The sequence below is a fragment of the Clinocottus analis genome, unplaced genomic scaffold, assembly GCF_023055335.1.
Source record: "Clinocottus analis isolate CAN_PGR_092001 unplaced genomic scaffold, fCliAna1.0.p SCAF_15, whole genome shotgun sequence".
NCBI classification, from domain to species: Eukaryota; Metazoa; Chordata; class Actinopteri; order Perciformes; family Cottidae; genus Clinocottus; species Clinocottus analis.
In genome coordinates this window covers 9,478,083-9,499,579 of record NW_027175876.1, presented here as the reverse complement: position 1 = coordinate 9,499,579, position 21,497 = coordinate 9,478,083, and the positions used below count along the sequence as shown (strand labels likewise).

Sequence of the window (21,497 nt, the reverse complement as noted above, 5' to 3'; positions counted from 1 at the left end):
TGCGGTTGACCACGAGTGTCGGTTACATGCAGTCGGGCCCTCTCCTCTATTTTATCTCAATATATTACAACTTTATTCTCAACTTCTCCGATATATATTGATTGTGCAGAGAGTTTTGAACACGAGCCGACATCTTAAAGAAACGCAATATGAAAGTGCTACTGCTGCTCTCTCCTTTGGCTTCTTCCCTCTAGATCTGTCTACTGTGCAACTCCACTCTTAGATCTGGCTCGATTCAGGTTCAATAACTGATAAGTAAAGAGCTTCATGACCGAGAAGCAAAGTCTCCCTACGGGACCTCCCTCCCCCTGCATGAGGCCCATGTCGAGCAGAGAGGGACCAGCGGTACTTAAGAGTCCATTTCCTGGAGCTCCCCGGAAGTCTTACCAGTTTTAGCTTCTCTTTCTTTCGTTTGCCATGCATTGACCCGGAGGAGCTGGGGCCCGACTCCTGGCCAACGGCGTTACCGTCGTCGTCCACTTCCCCGGAGTCCTCGTCGTCGAAGCACCACTCGGGAAGGGAGGGGGCCGGGGGCGCGTCCTCCTCGTCACCGTAGCGGCGGAAAAGCTCTTTGAGGTACTCTCCCTTGTAGATCCCCGGGGCCCGGGCCTGGGTGAAGGCAGCCACAGCTGCCTCGACGCTGATAAGAGGGAGCAAACGCAGACGGGATATCTTTTAAAAGCTGTATTTTTTTTAAATATTATTGTAAGTGGAGGTTTGATTTCTCATTCGATCGGATCTTCAAAAAAAAATCCTCACATTGGCAAAACTGAAAAAGGGATCAATGTGCAATTTTTGTTGAAATAAATGACAAAGTTAATTTATTGATCAATGAACTTGCTGTTTATCTAAAGTGACTAATAGATTCATCTATGAATTCATTAGTTTAGAGTTTTAGAAGTTGGGTAAGACAAAGGACAAACTTTTCTGTTAATACAGGTCACACACTTAATGTTACCCTCAAAAAGACATAATGGCTAACGATACCAACAAATCGGACTCAGACAAAGTTGATGAAAATAATATTTAGCTGCTAAATGTTTACAGTTAGCTTTTTTTCCCCATGACTAGCCATATCCTAAAAGAAAATTGTACCAGTGTTGATCACTTGATGGTAAAATGATGCTGCAACACGTGACACTGGACGAGGGCTGGAAATGCTCTCAGAATATTCATTACACAGGATGTAGCGGGCGGGGGGAGGGTTTTTATTCAGCCCACATGTCGACAGCTTCCAGGGATTCAGCCTTCTCAGACTGCTGCTCCACCTCTGACTAAAGACACATCCTCAACCTTCTCTGCTCAGCTGCTGTAAATTATTTAACATCTCAGTCACTGCTAACCAGCCAGCTTCTCGGTGAAGCCTGTGTTGATTTGAACTGACAGTGCAACTTCTCGTGCCGTCACACATACAGAAACTACCAGGGGAAGACGGGATTATCAGATGAAAAAAAAGACTGACAGGGGTGAAAGGTTATGAAACCAAAGTGATGATGTAAGAGGGGGAAGGAGTGTTGTCGCTCAAGACAACTGGGAAATGCTTGATGAAAAAGGGGTCATCTCTTACCTCCAGTCCATCTTCTCCACCAGGTAAGCACACATCAGAAAGCCTGTCCGGTTGAAGCCATGCGTGCAGTGAACTCCTTCAAGAGACGAAGAGGGAAAAAAAAAACAACAACTAAGAATCCTTTTTATTTCATCTTTGGAATTATATGAACACTGTCTTGGTAGAATATGCAGGAAACACAACAATCCGCACAATCTCATCGAGTGTGTTCCCCTCTCACATCAGTCCTCTGAGGCCATGTTTTCAGCAAAAGAAATATTATAATAATAAAATCTGTAACAAAGTGACCTTCTTCCAAACAAGCAGGCACACCGCAGGGTTCAAATTACACAAAATAAAACCATCCCAGTGTCATATTTCCCCAGCAAAGGAAATTCGCCTGGCAAAAGCTAATGAAGATGAAATGAACCAACGTCAGAGGATGGAGATCACATTCACCAGCCCAACTCTCTAATTTGGACGTGTCTACCTCAGAGACAACAGCGTCCAATCACCAGCTGGCTAAAGACAGGACATTGCAGAGATGACATTCACACATTCTTCTCTGATGTTTGAGTAATTTGGTTTACAAGCCGGGCAGCAGTCAGTAGGTAAGAACAGATCTGGACAGGGTTACATGATGGGGAGTGAGGTACAGGAGAGCACCCTGCTGTCAATACTGTGAAAGTGCCACTTCTAAACCCATGTGGCCATGAAAAATCTCACAATTTAGGCACCATGTCGCAGCAGTTCATTTGATCCAAACCAACAGTTTCACACTAAAGTGAGAAGGAGCTGCAAAAAAAATGGACATGCATAAAGACCGTTAAAATTAAGCAATCAGCATCATATAACTTATGTCACAACTTATATTAACACACTTATAAATATCAATAAGGTGAGTGGTGTTACATGCATCCCTTTACTGCAGTGTTTCCATGAAGTTACAAATTAAATATATTTGAAACAACAGTTCAAAAACCTGCCCACATACAGACATCTACACAAGTGTGCCTCTTGAAACAAATGTACGTAGTCAAGGTTTAGGCTCGGTGCCTACTGGTGTCCTTTCACCTCTAAATCACCTACACAGTGTTCACTGGGAGAGGAGTATTGTTTCTCAGGTGAAACTCCCACACATACAAAAAAAAAACTAACAACATAATGACTTGCACGACACCGTCTTGTTTTTTTTGTTTTTTTTTAATAAAAGGATGTTGGTTAGAGAGCCGTGGCCTGTTGCAAATGTAAAAAATGCCATGTGACAATCGAGCAAAACGTGGGACGGCCATTTGACCTCCAGCTGCTCCATGGACTACTCTGTAACCATCAGCAGAAGACTGGTTTTACTGGGAAGCTGTCTGATGTTTAAGAGTGTGACTAGATGAATATAAAACATGCACCGCTTGCCCATTTGCAACACAGAGTAAGGCTGCTCTCTGCTGGATGCATATGTTGATGCAACCAATGGCACAGTTAGTCCTGCACTATGGATAAACGTTACAATAAACATGTCTTTTCACAGAACAAATCTAAATCCTGTTTCATGCATCATTATAGTAACGTCACAGGAAAAATGCCAATGAAGATAGGCCTTTCTTGAAGTATGTTTTAGTTAACGTCAGCTAATTTAACAAATAACCTTTACTTAAAAAAGCTTTTGGGAGAGAGTTATGTCTTCACCGTAGAAATATAGAAATAATATGTCTGAATCTTGACATGGGTATAGTTTACTTTTAAGATCAGTGAGTAGTTGCAAGTAACTAAATAATAATTTTTAAAAATGGATCAAACAAATAAAGTTGTCAGAAATCCCAGACACCACAGTAAAACTATTATTCAGATACAATATGGTAACTGTGAACTTGGCGTTTGAAAGAATCATTCAGGATACAATTATCAATGTTTTGGTTACACAATAGGAAACCCAAAATGATATTCAGATACAAATTAAGCTTCTTAAATTTCAGTCACAATGAGGAAATCTTGATAAGTTGAAAACACAAAAGACATGCAAAGATTTAATTTACATTAATTTAATTCAAAGATTTAAAGAACTGAAAAGATTTTAAAGGAATAAAGTTAAGTTATACTTTCATTTCTGACATCATGCTCAAATCCCGTATTTAAGAAATAAATTCAACAACCTGCTCCAGTGTCAATTACATAAACAAAGGTAAAACCGAGAAACAATGCAATCAAACCATCAAAGAGGTGCAAACATTGATCTAATACTGCAGTGACAAGTATTGTTTCCACTCATGTACTTTATATTCAGTACACACAGTAAGATGATTATTCCAGATTATTAAAGCCTTTGATATAAAAATAAGTTTACGGTCAGATAAACGTCTCCGACTAAGAAAATACAAAGAAGCACAAAATCACTTATCGATTCGCTCCGAACGTTAAGCTGTGCTTTCCTTACCTATCAATTCTTCAGGATTCTTCTCGATGAAGTTTTCACAGAGTCGGATAAACATCGACGTTGTCTCCTTGGAAGGGCATTCTCCGTGGCTAAAAACAGAAAGCATGACATTTTAGGACATCAGCACTGAATTAACTACAACTCACAATTTAACTCATGGTGCATTGAGTCTGGAAAAACAATGACTATGATGATGATGATGATAGTGAATTTACTCGTACCCTTTACATTGAAGCTTCACATATTTTATGCTTTCTTTTTCGATGTCGGCACGGTCATAAAACCGCGTAGTGTTCGTCAAATCCACCAGCAAACCCATTTTCACCTGAAGACACAAAAAAGACATTGTGGGATTTTTTTCTTTCCCACTTGAAAGTCTCACCCTGAACTTCAGTCTTCACAGAGTTACTTACTTTTAGACTTCTTAAATAGTTGGACAGCATGCTCGGGTGAAACCTGTTCTCCTCTGCAACTTGGTCATCATATCTGGGACCCAACATTGTTTTCATTGGCAGGAATTTACCTATGAAGGAAAACACAAGTAATGAACCGGTCGGCCTCAACGTTGTACCCGATAGCGACACACTGACTAGTTGGCTCAGTCAATGCTAGATTTTTCTTTGTCCTTAAATCAAATTGCTGTATTCTCAAAAGCACAGTCAAATAAACTGTGCCAGTGTGTCAATTACCAAGATTACCACAGTTATCATGTACAATTCAATTTTATATATATATATATATATATATATATATATATATATATATATATATAAGTTTAAACGCTGTGGTCGTCCTAAAATCAACCCAGAAATAGCACACAAGTAATATTTGTTGTCATTAATGGATAACCACTACGTAGCATCATACACAACTATGCTACAGCCACGGTTTGTTTTGACACGTGATGCTTCGACAGTGAAGCTAGCAGACTCAGTAGCACTTTTCTGATGCACTATTTCTAATGGGAAACAAATGGTCGAAGCACAACCCACAAATTTATGTTTTATTTAGAAATAAATCGGAGTTATTAAAGAACTAAAAAGCATGCATGTTTGCGGGGAGCTGGCCACTGGCAGTTCGTTAGCCCCCAGTGCAAAGTTAGCTAAACAAAGCGCGCCGGAAAAGAGGGTCAAACCAAACTCCATTTAAAAATGTAGCTAACTAAGTTGGTCTCGCTACAACAATGCAATGCACCTATAATTTTAATAATGCCTCAGCTTCTGTGGTGCATTAATGTCCTCTGGTGAGGTCGGCGTTCCAGTTCATACCAACTATCGCTTAATTTAAATGTAAAATGTATTAATTTGGACTGCATTGCTCGCAAACGTCACTATGTTGTGATGCTAGTTTTGCCATTTATGCACGACTGAAACTAGACAGAAATAACTGGTTAAGTGCTACTTGGTGTATTATGACGTTTGGGAATTAAAAAAACTGATCATTTTGTATCAGAAAAGTCATGGCGGGGTTTAACCAGCATGTTTTAAATTGCGTGGCTTGTAGCAATAGCACCACCGTTACGTATATTTAACTGCTTAATCCAACGTTGTGTTGTCTCCTCTCACCTGCAACAGGTTGTCCTCTTCTAGGACAATTCCGCCATCGAGGAGGGGGTCCGGTGTGTGACATGTTTAGAAGAGGCTTTGGTGCAGTGAGTCCTCGGTAGCAACTAAAGCCTCGATGCTCCCGCTCTCAAAAGGCGGTGATCCCCGGTTGTTGTTCACCCAAGCACCGCGGACTAGGGGCCCTTCAGGTACTGATTCAGGAGAATCATCCAACAACTTTACGCCTGCAGTCAACTGTATGACGGTCCGGTTGGTAATTACACGAAACATAGATTAATGCGACTCGCGGATGATTAGCATCCCCAAAATGATGTCATCTTTTTAGTCTGTTTTCCTGAAATCCAGATGGTTAGCTATTAGCTAGCATAACGTCCCTCCAGTCACCAATCGAGCCTTCTACTACTGGTTAATGTCTGTAGTTCAGACGACATCGCGCGCCACACTGCCACCTGCTGGCCCGTACGAGACATTACACAAGAGAATAACATGTATATACTTTGTTTATTTCTCAATATTCTGTTTAAAAAACCATAGTTATGTTTGTTATTGATGCATTTGCAATAAAAAATAATGCCAGTTTTCAAACTAATTTACTTTGTATGTATTACATTTCGCAATGTCAGTTGGTAATTTATACAGTTTGACACATTAACACATGCGTTATCTAATCATTATTTTTTATATTAGATAGTAAGGCATTAGTTTTTACAACATGCAGTTCTGAAGCCTTTTGTGCTCTATTTTACACAACAAAGATTATACGATCTCATGCATATTTAAAATTAGCTGTGAAACAATAAATGCTATACAACCAAGCAGTTTGTGTAAAGAGAATGAAATTGTTAAAATGTGATGCCAAGTTGTACAGTAAAACTGCAATGAGTAACATCTTTGCAGTGTCAAACAGTTTGCTACTGTTTTAACAAGAGCAGGTATCAGTGATAACAAACAGAAAACACGTAAAAAAATAAATTGTTATAATTGAATAATATTAATATTACTACTTTTACAAAATGTACACATTTTCAGTATTTACAAACATGTCATTGTATAATTATATCAGATTAAACAATGTTGCTTGAGGGATATATAGTTATATCTATATAATAATCTGTGCAAAACACATCCGGTTGACTCAATAAAGTAGCTACACACTTTATGTAGCTATAAATGTTACATGTTAGGATCAATTTAAGAGAAGACGGTAGCATAATGCCCTTTTAGTTACATAAACATAGCATTTGTAAGCTGGGTTGTGATGTCTGATATAAGAGTTACTTTCACTCCACAGCGGACACATTGCCAGGCAAGAAAATGTCACACTCAACCAGCGACATCTTTGGCCAAATGCAACCACATCTGCTTTATTTGGAGCTCATCGGCTTGACTTTACTTTCAGAATGTTGGTAGTGTCTTGTTTTCATTTCCCTCCCCTGGCCTACTGTTGTTCCAACATGTCCAAAGTGACGTAAACAATCACCGGTGTCATCTTCTCTGTCTGTTTCACTGGAACACGCTTACATTGTTTAATGGACCTCGAGGCAAAGCTTTCCACAGAAGTCTGGCTTCGATACGGACTGTTCTCTGAAGGAAGCAGGGCCGTGGAGTCTTCAGGAGAAGATGGGTGCTGTGTCTTCACAGGTTTGACCGGGTCTTCTGGCGCTGAGAACGCGGCTGGGTCGATGTACTCCGTCTGGACACAGGCTGGGTTGTCATCACAGCCTGGAGCGAGTGGGGAGGTGGACGCTTGCTGAGTTTCTCCCGTGTAAACTCTGTCACAGAGGCTCTCTGTAGGATTGCTGAACGGCTGGAAGGGACACGTTCCCTGTGGATACATCCACACAAGCACACACGGGAAGTGGATTATTCAGGCGATAATACTCTGAATCATGTTATCTCATCATCACCTAAAACCATCTGAGCAAAGACTATGAAATGCTCTTTCACCAGAGAAAAGTCACCTTAAAATGAAAAAATCGCATTCAGCCATCATGTTTGGACATTTAGGCTGCCGTCAGAACACTGAGGTCCTCGTTATATTTTCAGTGTTTGTTTCTTCATGTTTTATTTGTGTTATTATTTCTTTAAAGAAAACATATTGCATATACTATATAACACAAATAAACATTAAAATGTTTATTTGAAACATATATAGTTTCAAATACAATGTTCTGTGACTTTTTTTGAGAGTTTACATTCTACAATTAAAGACTAACACTTGTAATACGAATGCTGATTTAATTATTTTTGGACTCAATATATTTATATATGTGAAATATATCTAAGTGCTTTAAATCTGCACGTTGACAAGCAAAAGTTGATGTAGAGCTGCAACTAATAATTAATTTGACTTTTTTTTTTCAATTTCCTGAATTCAATTTTTTTTCCCTCTAAAATTTCACAAAATTGTGGAATAGTCCATTATGATTGATCAAATAACTTTATTAATTAACTGTTTATTAATCAATATAAAATCTTAATTTATAGACAATATCATTTTGAGCAGACTTTACTCGTATGCTGTCTCGTCAAACTCTCCGCTGCAATTCATCTATCTGTTTGCCCGAACCACAAGTGACCTAGAATCAAGTCCTCTCCTTCCTCACACACTTTAAAATGGGTGTAATTCCCTCTTCCTCAGTTTACCTCTTGATGACTTAGTGCTGGCCACAACGCCAGAGAACTGAGGCCGGGGTTCGGCACTGGCTTCTCCTTGAATTTCTTCCATCTAAAAAGCAGATTGAAAGCAGCATTAGGACACAAGATTGTGTGGTCGTATTTCAATGCGTATTCCCTGTCTGACCACAACATGTAGTACTGTTGACATTGAAATGTTCTTGGTTCAGCTTATTCTTTTTAAATTAAGCCATATCACATCATCAGTGACACTAAAAGATCGAAACTCACCGAACAGCACAGCATAATCCAAGGGATAACACAAGAAGTATAACGATGCTTCCGCACACACTGACCACTGTGACGAGCTCCGGATCTACGGAAGAAAGAATAAATCCTGTTGCACATTTAATTCATTTGATATCATACTGGTTTACAATAATAATAATGATAAAACAATACTTTTATTTCAGAACACGATTCATCTGGGGCTTCAGTTGAAACCCTGTCTCCTAAAAATGATGTTCCCCCAGAACTAAAACGCATTTTTTTAGGAGACCGGGGTGCAACAAAAGTGCACACAATTTGGCACTGACTTCACGTTTGGAGCAAGTTGTAGTGACAGCTGTTGTGAGCCAGATTCAGGCATGATTGAAGTGAGACTGTGTAACATGTCCAGGACAGCAGCTACTGCGTAGCCACAAGTGACAGTACAGGACAGATTTGTCAATCGCTTCATCACAAGTGCTGACATTTCTACATTTCTGAGGGCTTATTTTTCTGGACAGGACAGTTCTATCAGGCGGTGTAGCCTTCTCGTTCATGGACATGCTAAAGGTTGGGACATTTTCACCCTTATGTTGGCTTGTTGCCAGTGCTGACGTGTGCTGCTTTACACTAATAGCCCAACAGAGGGAGACAACTGAATGAAATAAAATTGTTGCACATTGTACAGGAGTGCAGGCCTCTTCACGTTCTGGTTTGTCACTCAGTGCTCCAGATTCCTGTTAAGATGGCTGCAGCTGTCACTCCAACTAAGTGCAATTCATCAGCACATCCAGCAGCTGTGCTCATCTACGGCTCAAATGTGTGTAAAATGTGTGTCTTTGACCCGAGTACTCACCAAACCTTTTGGTTCTGAAGAGCGTCTCACGGCTTTGGGTGGTTCCAGTGAGAGCTGTGGCGCTAACATGGACGCTGTACTGGGTGTCTGGAATCAGATCCTTCAGAGATATGAACTGCTCTGTGCTATTTACAGTAACATCTAGAAGAGAACCATGACAGCAATGTCATAGGAGGAACAACGAGAGGACATCTTCAACTCATTTGTAAATGTCAAGCTAGTCTGAGGTGGACTTACTGAGCTGTGGTTCTCTCTGTATCCTATAGAAGACGGTGTAGGTGACCACCGCACCACTGCACGGCCCCTGGGAGCTCACGTTCCAGCTCACAAGGGCACTTTTGTCCTTCGACTGAACCTGGATCATGACATTTCCTGGATCTGTAGGTACCACATTTGTTTAAAATTAGCCAGGGAAAAAAAAGGAAACTTTTTCAGAATCATGAACAAAATCTAAATGAGGCACCTCCTACTCTGGTGCAAATCTGAAGGGCGTGTGTGCCATGACCTGTCTTGTCATCAAAGAGGGGAGTTACTGTGATGTTGTATGGCTGCTTATCCAGGAGGCCTGTAAGGAAAGGGAACAACGGGTGCCATTAAAGTGCCAGCCGGTCAAGCGACATGCGTTGTCATAACTTTTTGGAAGGATACTCATGTTCCTCAAAGGATGTCAACTGCCTTTGCGATCCCAAGATTTTCCAAGGTTGACATTTGTGGTTGTAAATTCTTTCAGGGGGACTTTTTTTATAGACAACATTAGTATGAAACTGGTGTGCCATTTGCCAACGGTGCAATGTGTGTAATGAGACTGTTTCATCTGGAGTAGAGCCTCCAGGAGCCGCTGTTACGGGTGAGACTGACGACTGTACATTTAGATTGCATGGCCCAAGTAGTGGAGATGATATGCTGACCTCTATTTATTTGCAGCAGGTTGCTCGACAATACACATTTAACATCATACAATCCTGTATTGTAATAACTTTGGTGAAATGTAAAAATGTAAAACGTAAAATGTAGCATCATCAGGTCAAAGTGTTAATTTTGTACGACATTCCCATCAGCTGCAAATGTATTTTGTGTTAACTGCGAGATAACTGCTTACATGCTAAACTAAAATGGTCAGCTTTGTAAACATTAACCTCCCCTAACCCCAAATCCGACGACGCAAAGGCGCCGGCGGTTTCTGAAGATTTGATTTCGGAGAATGCAGCAGGGAAGCAGCAGAGACAGCTGTATCATTTCCCATCCCCTGAGAGGTGAGTCACAGTTATTGGAAACTCCACATTTATAATGTAAGATGCATTATGGCTTTCAAAAGTCTGTTTCCACCAGTGAATCCATTATTTTCCCCACCAATGAAAGATAAGACACAAATTGATCTGATGGTAAAACAGGTGACTCATCCCGTTAATCAGCATGGGTTTGATGAGGACTCACTCCATGGATTACCAGAGCCAGCTGGATATTACAACCAGAAAGTGTCTGTTCTCTAACCTACCAGACAGTGTTGTATGGGTGTATCTGCTCTCCTTCCAGTGGTATTGATTCCCACCGTGTGTCCAGTCGATCATGTAACCCGTCACAGGCGCCATTGAAGCTTTCCAGCTGACCAGGATGTCGCCTTCAAGCGTTGAGGTCTGGATGTCGGTAACCGGAGGGAGGCCTGCCCAAAGAGATCAAGTGAAATTAAGCCTCAAACTAAATCACAAACATGCATCAGGGCAAAGCATTGTTCCATTAAAATGAAACAATTTGATCTATAATTTGTGGTTATCCATTAACAAAAACAAAAATCAATTGCATTGAAACTCACTCTCTCCCTCGGCTGGAACATAAACAGAGTCCACCACAAGCAGGGCTCCATTATGGAGGACTGTGAGTTGTACTCTGTGCGCATCCTGGTTCACATAAACAACACAAGTTGAGCTGCCACATAAAATATCCGTATCGTTTACTTCCATCAGGTTTTCCTCGTAAAGAGTCTGTTTGACTGTGTAGGTAAATGTGCCTCGGCATGTAGAAGGAATCTCCTGCGGAGACAGTTTGAAGCACTTTAGATTAAAACGTACTGTAAGGACTAGAAGCATATCTCTGAGGAAATGTAGGTTGTAAAGCTGAATTATGGGTTTGTAAATAAGGTAAGTGAACGGCTTCCTTACTGTCCACATAGCATGAACTTTTCTAAGTCCGTTCTCCTCTGGTTCAGCCACCTTTCTCCACAGGCGCAGCTTGAAATCTCTCTCTGTAAAGGGTTCAAATATGTTCAAAACATCAATTTACCAGTCCTGACCACTGTTTACACTTGGACCTTAAATTAAAATAGCCGTAATTAAGCTCATGGTAACAATACAGAGCTGTTTTCAGTTTCCGGGGTTTAACCGATAACAATAGTGCTACACTATGCAAAGCAGAAATGTACTTGTAAACTATTAATCCCAAAATGCGAATCTCGCTCAGACTTAATATTTGTAGGAGGTGTTTCTTACTTCTTTCTTCTTGCAAACCCAAATGTGTCAGATCAGGTTTCCCTCAATGAATTTCAATCCTTCATCATTTCTACACAAGTTTGCAAATAAATATGTGTGGCTTTTATAATTGAAACAAGAGGCAGCATCAACTGCACACATGGCATTTTCCACCAAATCCATCATATATAAATATGAATTAAAATATTTACGCAAGACAACTATGTAGTGAATATAAACATGAGATAGTGAGATTTCTTCCAACTCCAAACTACTAAAGTAATGCATCCTAAATGGACAAATATTCTACAGGCCCTTACTACAAATCCAATCCAAGAGCTCAAAAGCAATGGGAGGTATTTTAACGGTATTTGTGCAAAGCTGACATTTGGACATCGCTCTTACTGTTTAGTTTGGTCAGAACAGTCTTCTTCTCGCTCCAGTCGCTCCAGGGGCCCTCGACTAAAGCACACCGGACTGAAAATGTGTAGTTATTGCAGGAATCAAACTCTTCAATGGTCTCGTTCCCGTGACCATTCTTGAGAGTGTTATTGTGCACCCACTGGAGAAAAGCCCCGAAAGATTTATGTTAGAAACATCCATTCAAATTGTCGAGAAGTCCCAGAAGCTCTAACGCTAGAGTCTGTTACTATTATAGTACCGGGACAGATCTTTAACGAACACAGACGTTTCTCTCACCTCTGAAACAGGTCCTTCATCAACGACCTGCAGCAGAAACGGCATCAATTAGTCATGAAGGGGAGTCCCAAAGAAACACATCAGAATCCAAACCAACTGCGCTACTTTTCAACTCATTGGGAGAAATACAGCTAAAGAAATGTTGGTGTTCTGCTGGTGTCCAAACTCACTCCCTATTTGTGGCGACTGTGCAAAACGTTACGGCTCTGCCTTCTTTTTGGGTGATAGAAAATTGAAGAGCCGATTGATGTCAATGCAATTTGACAAAGTTTGTGTTTCTTTTTTTTATTGTTAAACTAACATTTGTTTGAAAGACATTTCTGTGATACTTTGTTTCTTCCTGTTATATGGGAAAATGTACAGATTAGTCCATACTCTGAATCCAGTTCAACTCAGTTAGTGTGCTGATTAATTTCTGTAATATCTTTGGTCCAGCTGTTATTAGTCGTGGTCTGATTTGTGATCACTGTCGTTGACAGTTCTGGGAAATGCTTCACGTGCTGCATTCAGGTGATCAAAGAGGGACATACCTTGCTGTATTTGACTTCGCAGTGGCACTGTTTTAAAAAAGCTGCTCTGCTCCTCGCAACAACGCTCACCAACATGTGATCAGACGAGGTTTTTACAGTTAACTTCGGAGGGATAATTTTCACTGAGGGAGAATGAATACGACAGCTCATTAAAATGCAGAAAGGTACGATGGTAAAACACAAAGATGTCATTAAGAATATACTGAATACGTTACTTACGTATGTGATCCGGGCAAAATTCATGAGGGTCCGACTCAGCTTGCCAAGCAGCAGCTTTAGCTCTCACAGTAACAGTCATATTATCAAATATACTTATTTTTTCAGACGTGGTTGTGCAGTTTGTTACATTTGATTTGCAGATCTCCTGCTGGGAGTCGTGTGACAAAGAGGCACTGAAAGACACACGTTTTATATTAAGGACACAAATCAACGAGCCAAATAATTGGTCCTGCATTACTTCTCACACAAAATGAGGAAAACGCGACACCCACATCAATACAGTGTAGTTTATATCCGGGGAAGGTTTAATCCGATGCTCCCAGTTGCATGTGAACAGGTCTGGTGAAAAGTCCTGGAACTGATTTGTATGATGCAAGATACATGATATATTGTTGGGTTTTGCTGCGAAAGAAACAAATCACCAATGTTATGGCATTGCATTGAATGTTATTGCAAGCATCTCCAGCTATATTAAGTGTGTGTATAAGAAGCAGAAATACACTTCTTACAATACGTTCTGATGATGGTGCCTCCGAGGGCCTGCAGAGTATCTGCATTGAGGCACTGCAGGGTCGCGTTTTGAAGAGTGAAGTTCCTGAGGGACAGGACCGCGTGTGAGGAGTTGCTCGACTGGCTTTTATCGATACGTCTTTTGTTCAGCGTCCAATAGATTTTGCCGGGGATGCATGAAGTCTGGCACACTATCTCGGTATCGGATCCCACTTCAATGTATTCATTTTTAGGGACAACTTTGCAGGTGTTCTTCGGCTGGCCTGCAGGAAACAGTAACGTTAGTGTTAATATTTTAAAGTGATAGAAACTAGAATATATTCTAGTTTGACACTTTAGGAAATACACTAGGTTGTTGTCTCACTGAGAGAAAGATGAGAAGATTGATATCATTCATGTGTGTTTGGCGGGTTAGCTTAGCTTAGCACAGAGACTGGAATCAGGTGGAAATAGCTAATTTAATTTGTTTTAGAGGTGCTGGTGAACTGATTTTGCACTCAAACGACGCTGCGGGCCATCCGTGTGATACTAGAAACTGATCAATTAAACAATAAAGTGCAGAGAAATCGCACAATCTACATGTACAGTATACCAATGTTTTTCAATCCAACAAGGAGTTAGAGTCGTCGGTTGTTTGGCCACTAACTCCGATGACGCAACACTTCCCGTGGCTGCTTTACAAATAGTTGCAGGTGGAAAACTTTCCGTTTGAAAGAGCGATCGGAGGACTTCAAATTTCATGATGAAAACATTGGCATCACAAGATACTTAATTACAGAAAAAAAAGCCAAGAAACCAAGAAGGGGGTCTGAAAGCCAAGAAGGGTTAAAAAGGTGAAAAAGATATCTGCTTTATTGTGCCACAGACCGCCTATTGTTTGACTTCACAGTTGTGTTTATTTGTTTTGGACCAAGGAAGACGTTTTACATTGTTGCCTTTTCTCACTGACTTTAAACAAACAAACCAAAAGGAGCAAATATGAATTCTTACAGACTTTAATGCTTCTTTAACGCTTCTTCTTGGCATAATGCTCTCTGGTATCACTGAGAACTCATGAAACCGTAACTGATGCAGGATGAAAAAGAGATGTTTTGTGCATCAATCTGTTTAATAATACTGTACCTCTACTTACAGAAGTATTATAATTTACATTATATTATATTGTATTCCATTCACTGCGACACATTTTCATGTCTTTGATTTTTCACTTTGCTAATTTTCTTTTTTTTTTTTACACGAGCAATGTTGGAGAGAACCTGAAACTAAAGCTATTGATACATTGTTGGTAATATTTAGACTAGTTTTATCACGGATAAAGCTAATTCAAAACAACGACCATCCCACTACAGTTGAGGCACTTTATTCATTTGGCTGCGCAGATAATCCGGAAAACTTTTACCGACATGAACTGGTCTTCAAAAGGTGTGCTCATCATCTTCGGTCTGTGGTTTTTCTCTGGATGACTTTAGATAATCTCTGCAGCTAAACGTGCAGCAGTTAGTAAAGTCATTTGACTCTCAGATATTTCACAAGACTCTTTTGACTTTGTTTCAAAAGTGGATTTTAACTTCAATGATTTGTGAATGTAAAAAAACACTACAGTAGAAAAACCAAAGAGGACTAAAAGTCTTGAATTCAAGTTTATTTTAAATTACAGAAAGAATTAATAATACAGAATGAGCCATTTCAGAATAATGTAAATTATGTTGTTATATTATGATGCATTTATGTGTAGTAACAATTCCCCTGTTTAATAATGTATTGTACTGCTGGGAAAGGAGTATATGCTAATTTTAGTATTTGTAATATCTTCCCGGTCGCTGAAGTACATCATCATTCATTTATTTATTTGATTTTGAAATACTAATCTGAATTTGCAAAGTAGCTACAACTGTCAAATACATGTAATGAGAATAAAAACTAAACCATTTCACTCATAAATGGAAGAGGTATTCAGAAGAACTGTTCAAGTGAAGTAGAAGTACCTAAACATTTTACTAGGTAGAGTACTAAGTATATGCTACTTAGTTAACCAACCTTGTTAAACTGCATTACTTTATGTTCATAGCGCATATAACTTTCAGTCATTTAAAACTATTAGTACAAATAGTCTGTGTGGACCATACCTTTGTTAATATCACAGTAAATATAATGTAATATTGAAACGCTATAGAAATATTTCTTAACTCCAAGTAAGATTTTGGGATTATTCTAAATAATATTTTTGAATCAGAATCATCACCTGCGAGTTAAAATAATATATACAGGATTATATATTTTAATTTAGCTGATGACGTAAATTAACAGTTTGTAGTCTCAGACTTCAAGGTCCATGTGTAATTATCATAATAATCCAACACTTTATTGTTTATAAAGGCATGTTGACCTCAGTGAACACGAAACCAAAACAAGGCATTTCCCATAAATCACAGAACGTCTCTGGCCAGTCAAACATCACATATAACAGGCTCACTTACCTTTACAAATGGAGGAGGTTGCAGCCACGATGAATAGAGTTAGAAATAAAGACATATCTTGTATCCAATTACCAGGAAGAAAGACAGCTTTTAAATTACTCTTTGAGCTGTGAGATATTCAGAGGCGAAAGATGAAATAATTAAAACCGCCATTACACCAACGACTGTAACACAGCAATGGCTGTATTTTAGCCATCAAGTAACAGGAACTGAAGCAAGCCCTGAAATAAACGGGAGTTGTTACCCAACTGGAAACATGGCAAGAGAAGAGGAAGTGAACTAACTGGTGGACTGCCTCTCAATGTTGTTCTACTCTGGAGACACGTGATAATAATGTGTTAGGACAATAAATCTCTCTGAAACAAACTAGGATTCAGTTATGAGCGAGACACTGTCGATAATAACCACTAATGGCCTGGTGCTTATTTGACAGCGCCATATCCTGCACTAATAGATTCACAGAGGAGAGATTGGAGATACCTTGTAAGACCGAAAGCAACTCAAGACTATTCATGTAAGGTAACACCTAATTTGTGGTTCTTAAACTACCATTGTCTGAGAGAAAATAACATAAAGATATATGATATTTGATCAAATAACGCATGCTGCAGAAATCCACCAGTCAGCAACTCAACAAGGAAAGAAGTTTGGCCTCCAGCTCACTATTGCACTGTGACAATAAAGAGTGGATTCATTCACACCTAGAGCCTCTCAACTATGGAGTCATCTAAGAGGAACAATATAATGGCCCAGGGGCCATTTATTAGTAATTAAGATCCTGTCAGCTTGTGCCTCAGCCACGCCCAGTTCAAGTTTACAGTTATGGGCCCTTTAAACTATAGAGATTTAGAGAGGCGTGAATCTGCATTTACTGAGTGAATTAATGGTTTTAGTTGAAAAACACCACTACTATTGGAACGTGGAATAAGTGAAACAAAATAGTATATCAGCACAGCTGCTGACTTTGTGATTCAGCAAGCAATATTAAATATATCAGAGGTGGCTTGGCTTGAAACTGTTTTAAAGTAAAATAGCACTTTGCTGCCCGGCTTATGTTTATATAGCGCCATCTCGTGTTCAAACTACGTAATGTAGACTGTGACGTACAGGATGGACTGGTGAAAGAGACCCGATAATAAAATACATTCTGAAGAGAAAGATGATCATTTAAGTCTTTTTCGATATAAGCAGAAAGTTTGGAAACAAGTGTAACACTATATTTTGTATAACATGTCATAGATTTCGGCAACCGAAATACCCCGGAAGTAGAATCCGGTGTTTCGGTCTGTCAGGCGACCGTGTTAACAGGTGACTTTCAGCCAAAACTGAGAAACGTTGGCCGTTTCTCAGTATCCGTTATTGTCTGTGCTTGTGAGCCTGTTAAAACGTAATATGTTGGCCATGCAAACGGGATGTATACGATACAATACCCAGAATACATACTGACACATCGCACATAAGCGTGTGGAGCATTTCCGGGGTACTTCCGTACCCTTGAACACGTAACACACCGAGAGGTCCTCGTCGCAGCCCCCGCCGCTCTCATGGCCGCTGCGGTGATTGTAGCCGCTGTCGTCGGCGGCGGCGTCCTGCTCCTCATGCGCCGTTTGTTCCCGCGACAGAAAGCGGCGCAGCTGCTACGTTATCCAGCCGACACGATGCGAGGGAAGACGGTCATCGTGACCGGGGCTAACTGCGGGATAGGGAAGGCCCTGGCCGGGGAGCTGCTGAAGCTCCGCGCCCGGGTCATCATGGCCTGTCGGGACCAGCGGAGCGCCGAGGAGGCGGCGCAGGACATCCAGAGACGCGCGGGACCGGAGCAGGGGGAGCTGGTCGTCAAGCACCTGGACCTAGCTTCTCTCCGATCAGTCCGGACTTTCTGTGAGGAAATCCAACAGGTACGTTGAGACCACGTTAGATTGGAGAAGTCAGCTTTTTTTTTTATTTTCCAGCTGACTGGACAGTTTGAAGTGACCGACTGTCTGGTTCTTTCCTGCCATTGTCCTGTCCAATGCAACGCTTCAGGTGTACTTTAGCTGCGCGGAGGCTGTCCATGGTGCTGAACCTCAGTGACCCTCAAACCACTGTTAATAGATATCAGTGTGATCACCTATTAAATAATAAGGATGAGAGTCTGACAGCATCCTGCCAGAGGTCTGTCTATGTTGATCCCCTTACTTGCTTTTTGTGTATGAGATATAGTCAAGACGCACTTTCAGTCAAACATCCTTTTGATGTTTCATTCAGTACAAGTCAGATGACAAACAATTAATCAATTTTGTTAATAAAACACACAAAAGGGTCCATCATAATGTTCTCAAGCCCAATGTAACATCTTTGAATGTCTTTTTTTTCCAACCTCTCAATTCACTATATTGTGAAACAAAGAAAAGCAGGATATTGGGACATTTTAAACCCGGAAACATGAAATATTTGACTAAACATTTCTTAAACAAATTCAGCAATTATCAAAATAGTTGCATCAAGCTCTTTTCATGAGTTGTGTTACGACTATTGCATACTATTCCATACCATACTTACTAGCATCTAATGACACCTGCACACATTGTCAAAAGTTCGGAGCGCCCTTTATTGAAGAACTTTTGGTCGACTCTTTACAAACTATAAATACCTGGAACCAAGGAAATAACATGACGTCTTAAGAAATTAAAAAACAGATCTATTGTGACTCTTAAATGTGTCTCTCAGTTGAAGGTATCACTGTGTTGAAGTTGTTAAGGAAGTAGTGGTTTAATAAAGGCAGGTGCATTACAAAGGTTTGTCTGGTCAGCTTGAATATGTTCAGCGCATGTAAGACAAAAGGATAACATATAGTCTGTTACAGGTGGTTATTACGGCCACCATAACCTTTTATATTAATTCATGAAGATTCAAATGTTTTTTACTTTATACGGAAAGGTATTTTACTCTTTGAGTTAATCAATTTAGATGATTAAAATGTCTCTGATCCTCTTAGGAGGAATCCAGGATTGACGTGCTCATCAACAATGCAGGACTCTACCAGTGTCCCTACACAAAGACACAGGACGGCTTTGAAATGCAGCTCGGCGTGAATCACCTGGGTCACTTCCTCCTCACTCACCTACTGCTGGACCTCCTGAAGACCTCGGCTCCCAGCCGCATCGTCGTGGTTTCCTCGAAGCTCTACAAGTACGGCCACATCAACTTCGATGACCTGAATAGTGAAAGTAAATACGACAAGGCCTTCTGCTACAGTCAGAGCAAGTTGGCTAACTTGCTGTTCACGCTCGAACTGGCTCGCAAGCTGGAGGGCACGGGGGTCACGGTGAACGCTCTCACCCCAGGCATCGTGAGGACCAGACTTGGCAGGCACGTTCAAATCCCACTCCTGGCAAAGCCGCTGTTCTACCTCGCCTCGCTGGTCTTTTTCAAGAGTCCATTGGAGGGGGCCCAGACTCCTCTCTATCTGGCCTGCTCCCCTGAGGTGGAGGGAGTGTCGGGGAAGTGTTTCGCTAACTGTGAGGAGGAGGAGCTGATGGCCAAGGCCACAGACGACCAGGCAGCCAAGAAACTGTGGGACCTCAGCAGCAGGATGGTCGGACTCGCTGACTGAGCACAGCGCTGTGTGATGTGGATGGTTTGTTTCCTTGGTCAGAAAAGCCGCCCCGTCGACACTGCTCTGCAGGAGACGGCTTGTGAAAAGACTTATTGCCACCTTGGGGATAAAAACATTAATTCCATGATATATTGTGCCAATGATGTGTGTACATTTTTGAGCAAACGTGTGCATTGCAGTGGGTTGAGCAGAGAATGTGTAAAGCTTTGAATAATATAAAATAAAAATGATAGTTCAAACAGAGATGCATGGCGGTGTAAAATATTTGTTTCCTTTAATTCACCTGCTCCACAATAACTAACCCTGGAAGAAGTCTTCATCATGAACATGAATATATGTAAAAAGCCAATACAAACACCTCGTTATCTGTTTACTTGGACAAGAAATCTGTGTTCTCCTGCAGACATTTAGCTGGGAAATCTTCCTGCAACCTGTTTCAGGAAAATGGATTTCTTGTTTTAATTACTTGACATTGCATTACTGCAGAAAGATGTAAGCCAGCTGGTTAAGACTACAAGAGTATCCACATAATGTTGTGCGTTATTGGCTTCCTAGAAATACACTTGTTAAACATACCTAAGATGTCTAACAGTATTTTAGTGTTAAAACTACTTTGAAATAGTTGAAGTAAGATCAGAAACATTTCAGTGCAAACAGATGTATGAATACAAATGTTCTGGCAGCAGTGAAGAAGATTCACGCACATCAAGATCAAACTCATCTCATGCCATCAAAGCCGAGCTGAGTCATCACCTTTTCTCCGTTGTGAGGTCATGTTATTGGTCGTGCTTTGAAAATCATCAGCAAATCAAAATCCATTCCTTGTTCAGTTATTGTCCTTGAATGCGAACTGTGTGCATGCTTGAGCAGGCATTATGCAGTGCAAAAAGAAAGAAGAGGTGGGGGGAAGCTGTTCCTGGTTTACTGTGTTGATGTGTTTGAAGTGTAAATGCTTTCTGCTTTGTGAAGGAGACTTAACAATAAGGTTGACGATGTAAATCAGTGCTGCACCGTGACTCCCTCCTGTGGAAGGCTTCCATCTCACATGTAAATCCTCTTTCACCTCCGCAGGAAAGAAATATAAAAACAAGGTGATATTCAGACGCATAAGTATAAATATAAGACCATTTTTGGCATCATTGTCGCACACAGCATGTGATAATAAAACAACTGTTTGCTAAGAATGCTGGATTTAGAGGTTGGACTAAATTCAGGCTTGCAATTAACAATTATTTTCATGGATTAATCTGTCAATTATAGTTGTCATTTGGGTTATAAATGTCAGAAAATACAGGCAAAACACAATCACAAATACCGAAAGCCTGACTGGAAGTCTTATGTCTTGTTTCGTCTGACCAATTTTTAAAAACCCAAATATACAGTTTAATATTACAAGAGAATCTGGTACTTAAAAATTGTTGGACATTTTTGCTTGAAAAGTAGTACATTTTCTGCTCAATGACTAATCGTGCATCTGAGCCATTCACCTCATTACAATACATTGACCTGAAAAGAGTTTAAATACTTCACCTCACAAAATAACCGTTTGCAGATCAATTACACACCTTGTGATACCCGTGTAAATTCTTGAAGACTTGAAACTCGTAAGGACTCACATGGACAAGTAGGGTACTAGTGCAGCATGAGCCTGTTTAGGGTTTTAAATAGTAAGGTGTAGGTGAAGGTGGATGTTTTGGAAGTAGTGAGTACGACTGGATAGATGA

The 21,497-nt window shown here is 40.4% G+C and overlaps 3 protein-coding genes across 3 annotated transcripts in view; 1 reads left to right on the top strand and 2 right to left on the bottom strand.

Moving 5' to 3' along the window:
* Window positions 1–5,926, bottom strand: part of rngtt (RNA guanylyltransferase and 5'-phosphatase) — a 72,527-nt gene extending 66,601 nt beyond the window's left edge. The window contains exons 1-6 of the mRNA XM_068577642.1: window positions 5,540–5,926; window positions 4,388–4,497; window positions 4,196–4,299; window positions 3,975–4,063; window positions 1,568–1,643; window positions 388–640 (exon numbers count right to left, since the gene is read on the bottom strand). Coding sequence (XP_068433743.1) covers window positions 388–640; window positions 1,568–1,643; window positions 3,975–4,063; window positions 4,196–4,299; window positions 4,388–4,497; window positions 5,540–5,603 — 696 coding nt within the window. The 5' untranslated portion in view covers window positions 5,604–5,926. The remainder of the gene's footprint in view (window positions 1–387; window positions 641–1,567; window positions 1,644–3,974; window positions 4,064–4,195; window positions 4,300–4,387; window positions 4,498–5,539) is intronic.
* A 285-nt stretch (window positions 5,927–6,211) lies between these two features.
* Window positions 6,212–16,276, bottom strand: LOC137785818 (interleukin-6 receptor subunit beta-like). The gene is made up of 16 exons (XM_068577337.1): window positions 16,176–16,276; window positions 13,698–13,961; window positions 13,461–13,590; window positions 13,189–13,361; window positions 12,970–13,091; window positions 12,440–12,466; window positions 12,146–12,302; window positions 11,435–11,517; window positions 11,089–11,305; window positions 10,774–10,938; window positions 9,742–9,843; window positions 9,516–9,656; window positions 9,279–9,419; window positions 8,447–8,531; window positions 8,186–8,267; window positions 6,212–7,364 (listed from the first exon to the last, which is right to left on the bottom strand). The coding sequence occupies exons 1-16, from the start codon at window positions 16,228–16,230 to the stop codon at window positions 6,978–6,980; spliced, it is 2,331 nt and encodes a 776-aa protein (XP_068433438.1). The 5' UTR covers window positions 16,231–16,276; the 3' UTR covers window positions 6,212–6,977.
* Window positions 16,277–17,546: 1,270 nt separating this feature from the next.
* On the top strand, window positions 17,547–20,016 carry rdh14b (retinol dehydrogenase 14b). Its single transcript, XM_068577553.1, has 2 exons — window positions 17,547–18,073; window positions 19,153–20,016. Exons 1-2 carry the CDS (start codon window positions 17,720–17,722, stop codon window positions 19,768–19,770), a joined length of 972 nt encoding a protein of 323 aa, XP_068433654.1. The 5' UTR covers window positions 17,547–17,719; the 3' UTR covers window positions 19,771–20,016.
* The last annotated feature ends 1,481 nt before the right edge of the window (window positions 20,017–21,497 follow it).

Excerpts from the sequence above, each read along its gene's own strand:
- LOC137785818 (XM_068577337.1), bottom strand. The coding sequence starts at position 16,230 with ATGTCTTTATTTCTAACTCTATTCATCGTGGCTGCAACCTCCTCCATT. Across the intron at positions 12,467-12,969 it reads GCGAAGTCAAATACAGCAAG|GTCGTTGATGAAGGACCTGT; the intron begins GTATGTCCCTCT and ends TTTCTGCTGCAG. Across the intron at positions 7,365-8,185 it reads CAGCACTAAGTCATCAAGAG|GGAACGTGTCCCTTCCAGCC; the intron begins GTAAACTGAGGA and ends ATGTATCCACAG.
- rdh14b (XM_068577553.1), top strand. The coding sequence starts at position 17,720 with ATGGCCGCTGCGGTGATTGTAGCCGCTGTCGTCGGCGGCGGCGTCCTG. Across the intron at positions 18,074-19,152 it reads TCTGTGAGGAAATCCAACAG|GAGGAATCCAGGATTGACGT; the intron begins GTACGTTGAGAC and ends TGATCCTCTTAG.